General features: G+C 33.4%; 2 protein-coding genes across 5 annotated transcripts; one reads left to right on the top strand and one right to left on the bottom strand.

The window, feature by feature from the left end:
- Positions 1-1,636: 1,636 nt before the first annotated feature.
- On the bottom strand, positions 1,637-13,356 carry Khc (kinesin heavy chain). Of its 3 annotated transcripts, none has more exons than XM_088182047.1 (17): positions 13,084-13,356; positions 8,764-8,935; positions 8,527-8,670; positions 8,312-8,455; positions 7,619-8,241; positions 7,382-7,548; positions 6,439-6,628; positions 6,218-6,367; positions 6,010-6,150; positions 5,773-5,946; positions 5,522-5,676; positions 5,168-5,269; positions 3,283-3,400; positions 2,984-3,208; positions 2,792-2,906; positions 2,623-2,727; positions 1,637-1,822 (listed from the first exon to the last, which is right to left on the bottom strand). In XM_088182047.1, the coding sequence occupies exons 1-17, from the start codon at positions 13,243-13,245 to the stop codon at positions 1,812-1,814; spliced, it is 2,898 nt and encodes a 965-aa protein (XP_088038173.1). In that variant the 5' UTR covers positions 13,246-13,356; the 3' UTR covers positions 1,637-1,811. The 3 variants fall into 3 exon arrangements, with proteins under 3 accessions (XP_088038173.1, XP_088038172.1, XP_088038174.1); XM_088182046.1 differs by having other exon boundaries at positions 8,527-8,679; positions 8,767-8,935; XM_088182048.1 differs by lacking the exon at positions 1,637-1,822 and having other exon boundaries at positions 2,612-2,727.
- A 1,101-nt stretch (positions 13,357-14,457) lies between these two features.
- LOC148237125 (uncharacterized) lies at positions 14,458-16,644 on the top strand. 2 transcript variants are annotated; one of them, XM_088182280.1, is made up of 8 exons: positions 14,458-14,849; positions 14,929-14,987; positions 15,060-15,126; positions 15,463-15,512; positions 15,595-15,622; positions 15,698-15,958; positions 16,020-16,111; positions 16,178-16,644. In XM_088182280.1, the coding sequence occupies exons 1-8, from the start codon at positions 14,822-14,824 to the stop codon at positions 16,442-16,444; spliced, it is 852 nt and encodes a 283-aa protein (XP_088038406.1). In that variant the 5' UTR covers positions 14,458-14,821; the 3' UTR covers positions 16,445-16,644. The 2 variants fall into 2 exon arrangements, with proteins under 2 accessions (XP_088038406.1, XP_088038405.1); XM_088182279.1 differs by having other exon boundaries at positions 14,715-14,849; positions 15,695-15,958.
- The last annotated feature ends 1,188 nt before the right edge of the window (positions 16,645-17,832 follow it).

The raw sequence follows: 17,832 nt of genomic DNA, 5'->3' as shown, positions 1-17,832 counted from the left end.
AATAAGACGTGAAGATGATTTCGCTCCTTTCAACAGAAAAACATATTATGTTGTTAAATTAAATTAAAAAAATTAAAGTGACCCTTTCAGAATGTTATTATTAAAAGATGAAACGTCCAAAATCAAAATGATCACAACCTTAAAAATTCAAATAAATGCATGTTTCGGTTAAAATGCGGTAAAAACAACTCAGTCTTGGCGTTCGGAGTAGCGCAGGAATGAAATCATATGTGTGCATATTTATAATCTAGTCTAATTATTTATTTATTTTAAGAATTGTGCAAAAAATAATAATTTTGCATATCAAGATCTTAGTTTAATTAGATTATCAATAACGCACACTTTATGATGCATATATAAAAACATCTTTTATTTTCCATATAAAATTCATATTAAGAAATTTGTGACGTTTCACTATATAAATATGATACTTCCTATTAGTGTTTTGGCTATATTATATAAAATATATTCGTATAGGGTCTTTTTTGGTTTTGAAAGCGTTATAGGGGAAGAAGTACTTTTAAATTAGATTAAAAAATCAATCTAACCTTTAACATTGGGAATTACAATCAAGATTCAATGGTAAACTATTAGAACTCTTTATTCACCATATATAATATTTAAGTGTGTTTTAGGATCTATTTTATCCTTTTGAAACCGTTTTATTTATCTTCCCCTATAAATAATATACAGTGTCAGTATTAAATTCACTATTCGGCAAGTTGGCATTAGAAAAATTCAACACGTTAAAGCGAACAGTTTACATATTACAATCAACACTTATAGGCCGCTTTATAAAACACATCGTAAAAAAATTCATCGACATTATTTAATAACACCATATTGCATTTCATACACAAATTACATACAAAAATCATCTTCGGGGCCACAAAAAATAATTAAACGACGCACCATCGCTTCACATTGATTCTATAAAAATATCGCCTAAAATACACGTAAACGTTGATATCTCAGAATCGACTAAATCCTCGTTTTTTTTCTCACCGTAAATCATTAAAAAAATCCATCAAAATCAGCAGAAGCAAAAATATCAATATACATTCGTATAAATATATATATTATATACATATACACGATTACGTTTTTTTTTTCACCACACCATATTTTTGAGAGTTACAAGCGTACAAAAATAACTTTTCACCACTTTCTTAAGCGTTATTACATTTGATTGAAAAAATACAATAAGTACTGTGTGTACGATATCAAACGTTTAATATAGCTCACTTATTGTTGTACTATTCTCTAGGTAATCCCTTCTCTTTGAAGATATACATATATAAGTGATTCATCAGACGCCCAACGGAGGATTTCCGAGTCGCTATCTGAGCGCGGCAGATAAGGTCGAAATCCTTGTAATGTCCGTTCGTAAAAAAACAATACAGCAAAACAAAGACACGTCGAAAGCGAATAACAACTTAATAATTTTCATACCGAAAAACACCTTGTGCTGAACATATATTTCGTAACGTAATATATTTAACTGCCTAATATACAAATATATTATATATAAATAACACTGAACTATATATAGTCATATGTATATATATATAGTTTTTGAAATCGAGAGAGTATTCAAAAGCAGCTAAACCTCCGAAAATATTTTATATAAATATAATTTTTGTAATTAAAAGCCAATACTGGGAATTTTTGGTATAGTATATAAGGAAACATTAAAGGTTTTTTAATTATTATTTTGCACATAATAATCTACTCCAAATATATTAAAATTGAAAGGACCGAGTAGGCGACAACATTCAATCTCTCTTGGTGGACTCACAGCCAAAGTTGATTCAACTCTCATCTGAAAAATTAAAGAAACCCTTTTCTAATATATATTGCACATAATACATAATATGCTAGGATAGCGAACGAAGAGATAAAAGCTTCAGCTAGGTTAGATTGTAGCAGTAACAAATTTAAATATCTACTAATTATCAAAAGGACATAAAAATCAGATATTTTATACGGTTGTAGATGTGATCTTTATTTATTTTAAATTGTGTATTATTTAATTTCATCAAATATTTTTAATACTACGGAGGTAATGAAAACATTAAAAATGGGATAAGAAAATCAAAACGTAGTTCTATTGCTCTGTATGGTGGAACAAATAATGCACGCAACACTTACACAGAAGTAGCTTAAAATGTAGCATCACCCCAATTGAAATTTGTCAATAAAAAAAATGTTTAGTATGGTGATGCATGTTTGTCATTTCAGCAAGTGTATGAGTGGACTATATAAAACTGTAAGACTCTTCTCAATCAGTCAAGCTCAAGTAAAAGTGAATCTCATAGCCCTATGAGTCATGGGTCAGCGATGGGTACTATATCAATAAACGATGGCCCTCCACTACTTTTCCATCGAAGCCATAGAAATTCTGCTGGAAAGTTTAGTGTGACTTGAATGGATGGTTTTCATAACTAAATAATTTAATAGCTTTATCTTTCATAAGAATCTGAATTGCTGCGTCATATAACAATGGATTTTTCTTTCACTTCTCCGGAGTTTTAATCAGGTCTATTGTCTTTTTTTTTATAAAAATCTTAATTTCTAATAATATAAGTAGTAATTCTTTATAATGATAATTTTAAGACATACCTCTACCACCGCCGACAATGATGGACTTCCGTTTGTTATCAGGTTGCATCGGTCTAATAGCGGGGCTCGTCACCAAAGGACCTTGGCCAGCGCGGATTGGTTTAGCTGTAAAAAGTTACATTTTAGAAACATATTCCAGTAAATGTAGCAAGCTAAATTGTAAGCATACCGATTAATGCTTGAGCGCCGCGGCGGGCCAAATTCTTCTGACGTACAGCCTCCTTGATGCGATCTACTTCGTATTGATAACGTTTCCTATCTCTCATAGCACCTTCCTTCGCCTCCTACGAAAATAAAAATAAAAACAGTATAAGCATATCAAATCCGATTCGCCAATAATCGTTTTCTTATGATGCGTTACCTTCAAAGCGGTTTCGAGAGCCTTCACGCGCTCCATGGTGGCACGGAGACGCTTCTCCAACTTGGGTAATTCGCATCTGAGATCGGCGTTGTCCCGCACCAATTGCTTGTGCACCTTGGTGAGCTGCTCCAGGTTGTTCTCCAAGAACGAGATCTTCTGCTTCTGGGCCAACGAGCTGCCGTCTTCTTCGCCTTCCTCTGACGTGACGGACTTCTTGATGCGCGTCTATGCAATCACAACGCCATTAAATATATTCGCACACACATCAAAGGTAACATTAAGTGTTGAACGATCTGTACCTGTAAATCTTGAACAAACAGCTTACGCAGGTTGTGGAGCGTTTGCAATTCTTTCGCCACTGTATCTTCGAGACCCTTGAGATCGGCGCGAGCCTGGTCGCGGTGATCTTTGCACGCACTGCATCACATTATCATCATACACACGTTATTATTTACTGTTTTAATGGTCTTTCCAACAATGCCCCCATCCATATTCAATTGTATCACGCTTGTATCTCTTTTTTTTATATAAATTTCCAAACAAAATCTTGCATCATTTTTTCGCTTTGGTTGCTTCGTGCATATTTTGGTCAGTTTTTTTAGGAAATGAATATGAATGGGTCATGTGGAACAAGTCTAAATAAATAATAATAAAACTAAAATATAACATAAAATAAATAAAATAATGTTAATGTTTAATACTACTGGATAAGCTGTCATACTCATATTTGACAAATGTGAGTATCACGGTGAATCATCAGCAATCGCGTGTTCGATTTAAAAAAGACATAATATGCATTAATGTATAAAAATACAATAGTATTTCAATATTTTTATGCTTGTATAAAAATATATATCTCTCAAGTAGGAAACAAAGTCTTTAAAACTTCAACGAGCAAATGATAGGTTTAGGAAATGCCTCCATTACAACGCGAACAATTACAGCCAACATTCGAAACTCACAAATTTACACATAAAATACTCAACGTTACGTCACTACTGCATGTAAATTTTGTTCCTTTTTCTCTTATTGTAAACGGAGATTTTACATTTTCAACGATTAGAAATAACATCATGCCATCATACTGGTGACGAATTGTGGATCTCTCATATTATAAAAAGTCTACTGAAAAACCTAGATAAAATCCATAAAAGAATCAAAATTATAAGTGAATGGAATATTGAGGAGTTATACAGGATGTTATTTCTAATGATGTAAACTATGTTAACGAAGTTAAAAATAAATATTTAAAAAATCTGCAACCTGTGTATTATAGTCCCAATTTACTTATTCATAACGTCGTTATATATAATAAAAAAAACAATGAACATTTAAAGCTCTACATTATTGTTTTAAAAATATATTGCAATCGGATATGTATTTATATACTAAATCAGGAATATTTAAATTCCATCATATCATCAATCGACGCCCAAAACTGAGGATAAATCAGGTACATTCTATACGTCTACCACCTCGTTTCAAAGATCAACATTTAAATCTAGCGATTAAATTAGAGAGCCTATCTTAAAAACGAGTTAACGTTATAATATTTGAGCTATACACAAATCTGCTATATTTAAGGCTTACGTTTACGTGTCACGACCGCGTGAACAAAGAACGACATGTACATATGCATACATTTGTATTTATATATCACAGTTTAACATACTTAACATTTTATAAAATACGTCTATTTGAACGTTATTGTCGAAAAAACTCTATTAAAAAATATATTCTTTCTAAGCTTAATGAAACAAATAAGAGGAGGTGGCAGAAGTGTGCGGCGAGCTCCGGTAAAAAAAACGAAACTAAACCATAATAATAATGTGGGGACAGCGGTGCGTAATCAAAATCATAGTAACCGAAATGAGCAAATGAATGTGTAGGGGATGGATGTGGCAACTGGAGAAAGAGGCGAGGGACGACGCGGTCGTTTGGGCCTTTTGTTTCTTTCCGACGCCGACGCTCTCTCTGTTCATCTCGTTGTTGAATATTTCGAGATTGGCCAAGTCTTTCTGTCTCTTTTCCAAAATTATCCTATTGTCGTCGGCGGCGGCGTAATCCGCAAACGGATACTTATGTGAGTTTTGCATTTGGCGTAATATGTATCGGTTATCGGTGGGGCTTTTTAGGATACTACTCGCAAACTTATCGATAGAGGGCATTTTCGCGGCTACTGACATTAATTCGTGGAGTTTCGCTGACTTGTCGGCCTCGTCGTGCTTCAGTCTGTCGTAGTCAGCCTGCAGCTGCTTCTGCGCCAGTGTTAACTTTTGGTTATCGCTGCAAACATAAAGAATGTACATATTAGTATTAACGAATCTATAAAGCAAATTCATATGATCATTTTTCTCTTTTTAGTATTAACTATGAATTCTTATAGAAATACAATGGATGAATAATTAATGCACGTCTATGCAATAATAAAAAAACGATTACGTTGTACTGTTACCAGTTACATATATTAATATCGTTTACCGGCAAAAAGAGTTGATGGTTCATAGCATTATTGCGTATTATTAAAAAAATACTAACTCTTTAATATCACTAGCGAGTGCATTGGCTGCGTCGAGTTCATCTCGGAGGGCAGCCAACTGTGCGTGATGCATGCTTCGCAACTCTTCAACTTGCTGTTCCATAGCGGCGCGTACTTCTCCGGCGGCTTGTTTCTCGGCACCAGCAGCCGACACCTGTTTGCAAAAATGTATATATTAATATGCTTTCCTGTTAAAATAAATAATATTAAAATATAAAGCTTTTTTAGTTGACATTATCAATAATATTACTTGATTAGCTGCTTTCAGTTTGGCGCATTCGTCGCGGAGTGTGTCAGCAATGTCTTCTAAGGTGCGCTTCTTTGCATCAGCCTCTCGCACGGCTTCCTGAAGACTCTTGGTTCGAGCCTCTTGCTGGGTAACCGCAAGTCTCCATTCGGCTAATTCTCTCTCGTAATCCGATAACTGGATGAATAAATATTAATTAGAATCAATCTTATTATAGATCAATCAAGTCAAACAACATACCTTCTTATTAGAATCGTTGTTGGTAGTTTCGAGACCTTGGCAACGCTGCACAAGATTCTTAACTTCACTCTTCATTTTGCTAATGTACAACCTGGCGACGGTGAATTCTTCCTCCAGCTTTCCAACGGTTTCGGCGTTGATCTAAATATTTTACACAATATAGATCATGCAGCAATAAAATCACAATACGATGATCGATAAGTCTTACTTTAATTTCATTATCATTCCCGCCGATGGCAGTTCCGATATCACCGAGATCCCTAAGTAAATTGGCCAACATCTCAGCAAGACGTTTCTTTTGATGGGCAGTCATGTCACGCAGTTGTTGCAATTCACCGTTGACAGAGTTGAACGAAGACTAAAGATAATAGAATTATTTTTAGATCACGTTATTGATAAGATTGATAATTAACAAGATTCGAATCATACCTGATTTTTCAACTGATCTTCTTGAAGTTGCTCGCATTCCTTGTTCTTGGCGTCGACTTCTTGACTCTTTTGATCGTAGTTGACGGCCAATTCTTCCAAAGCTTGCAAGACTTCTTTGACTTCCTCCTTGGCCGATTCGTTTTCCTGTTGGATGTGGTTCATCTCACCTTGGAGAGACTCATACTCTTGTCTATAAAAATGGCAACAAATTGGTCAGAATAAAAATCAATCTCGGTCAGAATTATATTAACAGCCTGGTCATAATAATGTTATTAAGGGTCAGAATAAAAATATACACAATCAGGATAAAAAGAATGAATGGTCATAATTATATTATTCAGAGCCAGAATAAATATCAAATGGGTAGAATAAAAATAGCATACGGTCAGAATAAAAATATTAAAATATGAATTAAAAAATATTATAACATTTACAAATATAAATGTGCAATATATTTTCGCACCAAAACTATTGGTCAGAACAGTGAACACCCCATGAATAACTCTCAACGAATTCATTTAATTGTATGTAGGATGCTAATGTATTCAGAGCGACAAACGAAGCGGGATTAATGACAGACAGCAGCGTAGAGCACGTTTGGCTTGTGTTGACATCTGACAATGTTGTAAGCCCAACAAAACGAATTGGCCCTAAAACACCTTGATAATGATAATGAACTGCCGACATGGGAATGACAGATCGATTGCCAACTAAAAAAAGGATTCTGACCATCGGTCAAAATAATTCTTACCATTTAATATAAATTCTGACCAGTTCAATTTAAATTTTAACCATTTAATATAAATTCTGACCATCTAATATTTATTCTGGCCACTTATATTCTGACCTTTTAATATAAATTCTGACCCGAAAAATATGAGCCTATAAAAAATGGTTATGTAAATGATTTTTCACCACATATTTTATCATACGACTGAATTACCTAGCTAAATTAATGAGTTCCTCCTGTTCGGCCATCTGCTCTTTGAGCTTCTCAATGAGTTGCGAATGTTGGTTGATTTCTTCATCTTTTTCGTCTAATTGTTGATACAGAGCTTCGAGCTTAGCTGAATCAACAGCGCCACCAGGTACGGCTACAGCCGGAAGTTCCTAAAAATTGCGTATTCGAATCAATGGTCTTATATTGATACTCAACATATTATAGATATAGGATACTTACAGGAACGACGGGTTTCTCTTCGATGATAGATGTGACGGGGGTAACGGCCTCGACTTCGGCCAAGTTGACTTGCTCCTCGGGATTAACGGTCTCACCCTGCCTCCACCTGCTCAACTCTGCCTCTAGCTTCTCGACCTTCCCTTTGAGTCGTCCGACCTTCTCTTTTTCGCGCTCGTATCTGCGCTTCCATTCCTCCGCAGTCAACTCTTCGTTGACGCATACGACGTTCTTCACCGTCTTGGCTCTCTTGCCAAAGTCTAGGGTCGACTTCGTTTCAGATTCGTTGAAGGAAGCCGGCGAGCAGCATATCACAATGGTGGTGCGAGCGTTACCTCCCAGAGATTCTTGCAAGATTCGCGTCAGCTTTGAGTCTCGGTAAGGAATGTGTGTTTTGTTCCCGTCGGCCAGAGCCGATATCACGTTGCCCAAAGCCGACAGGGACTTGTTGATGTTCTTGGCCTCGTCCAGCACCGTTCCTTCGGCTCCGGTCTTGGACACCTTCTCGGAACCAGCCAAATCAACAAGGTAAAGCTTTCCGGATAGTTTCTTTTGATTCTCTAAATTCTCCTGCTTAACGTTTATTAAAAATACTGAATGAGAACGGGACGAATGCTCGTTCATATCTGAAACACACATATAACGTTAACGACTCGAAATAAATTGATAAATTAAAATTATTAAAAATATAATTACTCGTTACTGCAATATGCCTATTTGATTTTCCCTCTTCGATAACTTCAAATACTTCTTCGGGGCTAGATACGAACCTCTCCGTAGCGCCCTTGACGAACGGAACCCTATTTTTGTCCTCGTGAACACTCAAATTTACCTTTGATACTGTAATTAATAATAATCATATAAAAAATATATAAAAAATCATATTAAACATAAACGCAAATTCAACGCACCGTCCAAAAGATCTCTAATTTTATCCATATAAATTTCAAAATATGATATTTTAATATGAAACTCTAGATTCTCTTCCATAGCGTAGATGTGGTTGAATATATCGTAAACAATCCGAGGTATGATACCCTGCTTGGATGGATCACCTAGATCAAAATAACGCAAGTGACGAATTGAGGCATACAAATCGGTTTATAATTAAGTGTTAATTTGGGGTATATTATAGAGTTAAAATTTACCAATGACGCCTTCCATCGTGTGCGTTTTACCGGAGCTGGTCTGACCGTAGGCGAATATTGTGCCATTGTAGCCGGCGAGCACGTCGGAGACGATGCTCTTCGCCGCCTCGCCGTACACCTTCTCCTGGGTCGCATTGGGTTTGAATACTTTATCGAACAAGTAAACTTTACCCTGAAATGATAAAAAAAAATGTAAGTTAAATTCAATCATACGTAAAATTCTAAATTAGGAGTCTAAAATTAGAAATGAAGTATATAATGATGACCAAGACATATGAGTCATGTAACGATTTGGGAAAGGATAATGACTGTACCAAAGAATGTATTTTTTATTTACGCAGTTTAGGGTTAAAAATAAAATAGTAACGGTACACCAGACTATTTTTATATTTAGACAAATAAAAATTGAAGGGAGGCATACTGTTAACATTGACATTTCGGAACATATTTTGTAACAATATTTTGAAGTAAGCTATGCATCATTAATCGAATTAACCATAATAATTTGATTATTTTTTAAATATTTTAACAGTTGCAAAAACAATAAATAAAATGACGATATCTATAAACCACACAGCTTAAATCAGCGTGAATTTTAAATAAAATCTTTTTGTACAACATAATTTATAAAGTTAACTTTTCAAAGTAAAAAAAAACATTTGTTATTGGAATGCTGTTTATTGCTCTTAATTCAACGTTCAATGTGGCTTAGTGAAAATGAGATTTCTTCAACCGTGACTTGATTTCTACATGACGTAGCATGAAGTAAAAAAACCCATATATATGTACATATATATTTATAAGCTGCACACAGTCGAAATGGTTTAATTAGCAAATCATTGTTCCACTTGTTAATGTTTAATTTAAAATTTTGAACTTTTCGCTGTGTAATCAAAATTCTCATATGCAAATAAATCAGCACTTTCTTTCAGATATTATGCTATAAACTAAACGTTTAATCTTTGCAATTGCAATTTATAGGTAAATTATGTTACATAACCGTAAAGAAATACAATAAATAGAAATTTCCCAATTAAATTCAAAGAAAAACGAATTTTCGCATTGTTAACTTTCATAACATTTTAGAAAGTTATAAAGTATTATATATCAAATAGTTTGCATTATTGTTAATGCTGTAATTTAATATGACTTGCAGTCAATGTTATTTTATGCATTTTTTCGATTTCTAAACTACAGCTGATTTTCTGTTCAATGATAAGTAAAGGTAATTGAACATATTTAGTTAGAAATAAATCTCAAATATTCTTAATGTTACTAAATTCATGTCTAACTTTAATAGTAAGGAACAAAAATCCTCTAGTGTTTAAAGCAAGTTTAAAAAAAATCTTTTAGCTGAAATATTGTGTATTCTCTTGCGGTTTTAAAGATGCGAAAATCGTCAGGGAAGATAAAAAAAGTTGTTTGTTCCCCTCGTTTGTCATAAAAGACTGGGAAACTTCTTAGGTTTGCAATACAGAAACACATACTACACATTATAGTTGAATTCTAGTCAGACAGTTTAGACAAACCTTGCTGAATATTATGAATGATGCAGTGCATTGATCCGAAACTCATCTCAGTTATTGTAGGGCTATTTCATTCACTGTTACTCAACAATTTACCTTCACAATGCTTTCTACATCTGCAATGTATTCAATATTTGTTTCACCTAATCTGACCATTTATGATCATTATATTTATAATCCACGCATACAATTGCTGAAGTGACAGACATGCATCATCATACTGAACATTTATAGGTTTTCTTTCACAAACGTTCCCGTCAACTTTTTCTCTAGTTATTTGAGTGGCTGTTGTTAATACTATTTATTCCTAAGAGTGTTATACTAGTTCTGAAGCATCGCAAGGGTCCAATTTGAGTCCTCTGCTCTTTCTTATCTTTATCAATGACATACATTCGGCATTTTACGTATTTTTCAATTATTATTTATTTATAATTTTATATTACGTTTATAGTAAATCATATGAAAAATCAGTGATTTTCAACCATTTATTGCATTGATTTATTTTGCATATTATTCAGCTTTTGTGGATTTTTTTATATTAATACAGAGGCTCTCAATATTCTTATAAAATTAATATAAAATATTTTTTGTTATGTTAATTTATTACGTACTATATAATTTACTGTTATTATTTTCTATAGAAATCATTTACATTAAATCAAATTTAGAGAAACATTATACAAATATATTTTATATTCAATATTTCTTCAGTTATATATGTAAATATATAACTATCTGGGCTATCTCAAAACACCGAAAAATCGACCACTGTACACATATGATGATATCGCCCAAAGGGTTAAGAGCTTAGAATATGTAATATACATGAGTATTTCAGAGAATTAGGAAGTGTATCGTAAATCTGATTTCAACATGCAAATGCTAGATCGTAGCATCTTTGAATCTGGATTATTAAACAGCGAAGCGTTAAAAAATAAGGTCATAATTTTCAACTATATATACGATTATTCGAATAATTGATATAATATTCGTTTATACTATCGGGAATAAAATTTGAAAAAATCTTAAAATAAAACAATTTGTATAGTTGAGCAACACAGGTAATCGTTTTTCTCTCCCAATATATCCGAGTGATTAGTGCCACTCCAAAATCCATGGTCTTTTACTTTTTAAAATGTTTTTACGCCTTCGAAAAACATTTGTGAATAGAATGTTTATTGGCGTATCTACTACGATCGAAATTAGCAGAATTCGTTTGTTGAACAAAACAAAATGTTGGAAAGGCCCATCCTTTATTATCGTTTAATGCTTATCTCAAAAACATGTGTGTGTCTCAAGACGTAAAGATTTTATTTCAATCAGTTCAATAATTCGATTGCATTTAATTTACTTTTAGTTTATATGCAAATCAGCACAAAACGAACACCGATACCGATCCAATCTTTATGTATATCAAAATCGTCTCAAACAATAAATTCAATAAAATTATGTATTTAAAATGTTCTCATCAATTTTGCTGAATTGATTTAATCATAGCTAATCCAAATTGTGTTGATTTGAAAAAGCTGAATTGACTTCCCTGATCAAAAAGTATGTAAAATAATAAATTAAACATTTCCTTTTGACGCCCTCGCTGATTAATAATTCACACATCATTGTATAATGGATATTTTATAAAATTCAAAAAGTTTAACGAATATGAAAGTGATTAATTAAATAATTAATATCAGTAAAAACCGAGAAAAAAATTAGGAATATATTCGAATAGTTGAAAAGTACTAATAATTGAGAACCCTAGTGGGGACACAGCGTACTGGTGATTTTCTTGTTGGCATGTATAGATGTCATCCATGGTGAAAGGGTTAATCGTCATCGGCTCTTAACGTTCGTTTTTACAAATGATGCATTAGTAATTTACCCAAGTGCACAAATTTGTGTTTCGTCATTTTACTTTTATAAAAAAAAACACGCTTTATACTGCATATTTATTGTAACATATTTAATTAGACCAAAGATATTAGGCGAAAGATATCAAGAATAACATATTAAGTAAAATAGTTAAAAAAAATCGATATCCTCCTCTACATCTCCAACTAAACATATTTCGAGTCGATTTTTTTGTTACTTACATCCTATCCTATCACTGTCTGTCAATCATCCTATACACATTCATCAATCCCTAATTTATCTTAAAGGTCGCTAATGTTTGTTTTGTTTAAGTAGGTCAGTGGCTCTCAATTTTTAAAACTGAAAAAACAATCAATAAAAAATCAATAAAAAAAATGCATTCCAAATTTGACTTTTAAACGTTGATTAATAATCTTACTTTTATATATTTCATTTATAATAATTATTTTTCAAGATTCTTTACTGTTCATAATTCAGCACTTCCACTACTTTCATACTATCGCCTAGATAAGAAGATTGCAAATATTGTTTGTATATCATTTTGCTTTCTATTGGTTAAAAGTTCGATAGTCTCTCAGCTGATTGAAAAACATTTGGCCCAAATCCATGTTTGTAAAACGCTCGAAAGCCGACGAAAGCTTCATTATAAAGAAGGTAAATTAGAGCAGGTTATGTAATATTTATGGCTATGTATATTTTTTGTGGGTAATGCAAATGCAAAAAATCGAAGGTCGATGACTCATCGCGGCTGTATGAGCGGAATCGGCAATTATCGGCGTTTCTCCGTCCAGTGACAGCGTCGTCGATCGACTATTTACAAAGTGGGGTCGGAAGGGGTGGGAAGGGTGCGGGGGCGGGGTTGTCGGTCGGTATCGATCGAACTCTGCAGTACAAGTACGAAGGGAAAAGGAAATATAAATCTCACCCCGATGGCGATGCAGTTTTCATCGGCGCCCGAGGGGAACTTGACGACGAACTTGGAGCCGGCTCGCTCCTCGGAGTCGTTGAGCGGCCGAAAGCGGCACACGACTCGAATGCTGTCCTCGGCGGCGATCTCGCGCTCCGCGGCGCCGGCGCCGGCCGCCATCGCGCCTTCGAATCGAACGGAGCGGTCGCTTCGAACCTCACGCCTCTCGCCTCGTCGCCTGCCTCCTGCCGCCTGCCGCCTGCCGCCTGCGATGTCCGACCCCCCGCCGCTGACTCCGCACGCACGGAGCGATCGATCGCCGAGAGACGTTTCCCCGGTGTTGCCGCTTTTTCCCACCGACTTCGCGTTCGATATTACCCTGCCGACGTTTAACGTCTATAATAACAACAAAATAATATCTTCACTCATTTCCTCATCATTGTTCACAAGAACCAATATATGTAATAATATCCCGTAATTAAATAATTCAAACAACAAGTGGACAAACTACGAAACGCAAAGTCTAAAAATAATTTAGTCAATATCTTCAAATAAAAATAAGAAAAAAAAATTCTTAAACAATTTTCATTCGCGAATGTTTGAGTAAATGAATTTTAGATTCGATAGAGGCTATGGACGACAGATCTTGAATAAAAATAAATTTAAGGCGCGAATATTTTATACAAAAAAATGTAAATGTTTATCTTTATCCCTTATCACAAATAATTTGTACATGGGTAATCCAGTCATTTTGTTACCCTATACATTTGAAACACAGCTCTGTGACAAGCAAAACACGCGTAATTTTATTACTAGAACAAAAGTTACATATATGTCTCCGTCCAATATTAGAGTACTACTGGGCAAAGACGATGTAGGAAGATCTTCAGAGGCAAAAGTCTTCAAGAATAATTCTATTGCTGACTTTTGCGGCTTATACAAATAAACGTTCTCACGTTGTTTAATTACAATTTTATTTTATTAAATCGACCGATAGGAGACGTATAAAATACTTTCGACGGCATCGATCGTTGATTCGTCACTCAGAATATCTATACGCATTGAAAGCCATAATATCAATGAGCTCCATAAATATTCTGAAAGGCCACCACCTTGTCGCCCTTACGCAATAATATTTACGAGTCACGTTGTTTCCTAGATCAACTCCGCTTTTTGTTCTGTTATAAAAATTAATCACCGGTGGTCGTTTGTTTTTGCTACCTTCACTATCTGTGTTAAAAACTTTTGTATTGACCAGCAGAACCGTGTGAATTTTTTTTAAATATAAGAAGCCAAGCACACGTTATCGGCAAAACCAAATATACTACTACTATACAGTTCTTTCAACTTAAGAACTTCTTCAATATTTCGGGCTTGTTGGCCCTCAATGTACTGGTAAGAAATAAATCGTTTTGTAATTGACATGGAGAAAAATTGTATGTGATAATATTTCTCTTGGTACCCGAGAGTTAGAAGACTTCTTATGGTTACATGATACAAACGAATGCTTTAAAATTTATTTTATTCATAGCATTATAAACTATTTTGTGGTTTGTGTTTAACTGTCATGTGCTTAGTTTTCTGGTTACCATTTATTACACAATTATTTTGATGGGAGATTTAAAGTAACATTTGATAAAAATTGTTGTGAAGGGCATGGCTAATGCGCGCCGTGCTTAGACTGAAAAAATAACTCTGACAGTTGTGATTAGTAAGAAGCTTGGCTTCGTTATTGTTTAAATATCGTTCTGCCACAATGTCATATACAACTAATATCAGCACCGGTAAACAATGATTAAAATATGTCGTGTAAAGTATGCTATGCGTATACATTTTATATATTATATCGGAAATGTGTTGCAGAGCCAAACATTGGAAATGACCATACAACTGACCCTGCCGGAAAGATCTATCGTCCAAATGTGATAATTAATATATATAACAAAATACTAAATAATAAAACATAAATTCAAATTGGATTATTTTTCTAATAGGAAAGTGTCAAGATTGAACATGATGATAGTGACGAGCTGTACGTTCAAGACGATTTCATTGAAATAGGTTAGAAAAACTCAAATTATTATTATTATTAATTGTTTGTTTTTTGTAAATCAAATGTATTGAAATATTTAATTATCGCCAACATATCTTATTAAGCGTGTTCATTACATCATATTTGCATTCAATACTAGATATCAGCATCTTATATTTGTATAGATTTTTTTACCGAAGAAAGAATGTAAATATTTAGAGATACTATAATATTTTAAATAATACTGAGGTATATAACATATTAAAAATAAAAATAACACAAATCAGATAAAATACACTTTAATTTAAATCGACGATAGATATTAATGTGTAGATATTTAATACAAATTTGTTTTGTATTTTTAGACACACATGATGTTAAAGATATTTTTATTGCAAACACCTATACCATGAACGTTAGTATAAATATCAAATTTATTAAATTACTTGACTTTGCAATTGTAGTCATTATATAAAAAAATAATTTTATTATTTCAGCAACAGGAACCAGGAAACAATTATCACGGTAATGTTTATTATTATATTCAAATAAAATCAATTGTATGTTTAGTTAACACGTTAACATTATTATGTGCAGCAGAAAGTTCTATAGAATCAGTTCAACAGCAAGAAGAATGGACTAAAGATAATACTATCCAGTTACTAGAGCACTTTAAAAAACATGCAATATTATGGGATCTCAAAAACGAAAATTTTTATAACAAAATCCTCAAGTCTGACGCGTGGCAAAAAATCGCCGATTCTATGTCGATAAATGCCCAGAAATGCCGCACAAAGATGATAAGTTTACTACTCTTGTATAAGAGTGAAAAGGAAGAGGAAAGAAAGAAAAAAATTAACGGTAAACGAGATTATTTTAATGTTCATTTTTATCAAATCTAAAATATATTTCATTTATTTAGGTTTATCAAAAAGGTATAAGAGTAACTGGTACGCTTATAGATATATGAAGTTTATGGACAACAGAGGCAATCCTAGAAAGCGAAATAATACGGTAATTTGCCTTTGCGGCTGAATAATATATTGTATCTAGAAATATAATTTATATTTCATATTTTAGTTATCGCCTCAAGATAAGCCAGAGGCTACAGAAAACTCTCAAGACAGCAACGAGCAAAATGCCGATGTTAAGAAAAAGAGAAAATGTGATGATGAGATTTCGAGCGTTAATCCAGAATTGCTTAACTCCAATTCTGAAATTACAAGTTTTATAAGTTATCTCGCAAGCAAGATGAATAAATACTCTGACCAGACAAAGAATGCTATTCAGCATGAATTTTTTGATATAATAAAAAAAGCTGATAACGGCGATTACGACCAAAGATAAATTATAGACAAAAATCAACCTGAACCTTGTATGAGAAAAGTTTTGTAAATATTTTTTACGTCAATTGCAGAAATTCATAAATCTGAAATTAGTTTTATATGTATTGTGAATATCGAACTTCTTATTTACATCAACATTTAAATGATCTAATTGCATGTATATGTAAGTTATAATTTAATAAATAAAATACTTTACATCTTTTTACTTTTTTTTTTGAAGACCGTAGTAATAGCGACGTCTGACTGTATTTCTTCTTCCACTTATTTCCTCCTGACTTGACCTAATGAAAGTTCTAAAACTATAATTAGTTTTAGGACTTTCAGTGGGTCAATTGTTCAGTTAGGAAAATTTGATAGTGTCACTTTTCCGATGAATTCAAAATCTTTCGTTTGTGTGAAGTAAAAGTAATACCGTATAAATAAGGTGACCAGATGTCCTGTTTCGAGGATTGTTCTCCTTTTTCTTTTTTTGTCTTCCTTGAATGTAAATGTAGCTGTCGTTATCCGATGGAAAAGATGAAATAATGTATTGAAAATCAGAGTCTTCGCTGTATTTGTCGGCTGTGATGATACTGGATGATCCGCTCGTGTGTCTCTTATTGTGACTGCTCAAGGTTGGTTTCGGGAGCGACTTTCTCTTCAAAATTAAGTGTCACATCTTTTATATTGCCGATTAGACACTTATGGCGAATTGCAGATGAGGATGTTGGTGGGCCAATTGCATCGCATCCTGGTCCTACCCACTAAATATGTTTACCCTGAAAGTGAAACTTTCAGCTGGCCATTTTCGACAAATATTAACAAAGGGTAATGACAATAGTCTTTTTGGCAGAAGGTAGAAAGCATTGTCTATCGTGATTACAATTGAATAATGTTTTTGTGACCCCACAAGCTCTCTATTCCATTGTTGAGCTTTACTTTCGAGACGAGTTGGATGTATTTTTATTTGTTCAAAATGGTCTTTAGAATGACATCTAAGTTAGCTGGAATTCCCACACTATTGATACCTAAAAATAATAATGAAATGAAAACTCATTTCAAGCCATTTCGCTTATTATGAAATTTGTGAATATCACTTAACAAAGAAAAGAGTACACTGAATAATCTCACATTCTAAAAAATGACGATGCATAAAAATTAATCATTAGCTTGGTAGCTCAAATTAACTCGAAAATAGAACACCAGGTTAATTGATTAAAAATACATACATCTTGGTTCGAAAGAAAAATGAGATTAATAAAATTAACGTATAACAGCAAAAGACGGATATTAAAGGCGTCTCCAGAACTTACACTCTGAATTATGAATGTTATCGCAAAAATCACAGAAGCTATAGATATACATAAGTGGGATTTGAGAGTGATTTAAGATTACTAAGAACACTTTTTT

This window comes from Plectrocnemia conspersa, unplaced genomic scaffold (genome assembly GCF_051122295.1).
Source record: "Plectrocnemia conspersa isolate PC_06_02 unplaced genomic scaffold, ASM5112229v1 ptg000003l, whole genome shotgun sequence".
Classification (NCBI taxonomy): domain Eukaryota; kingdom Metazoa; phylum Arthropoda; class Insecta; order Trichoptera; family Polycentropodidae; genus Plectrocnemia; species Plectrocnemia conspersa.
This window is presented reverse-complemented; position numbering and strand designations above follow the sequence as displayed.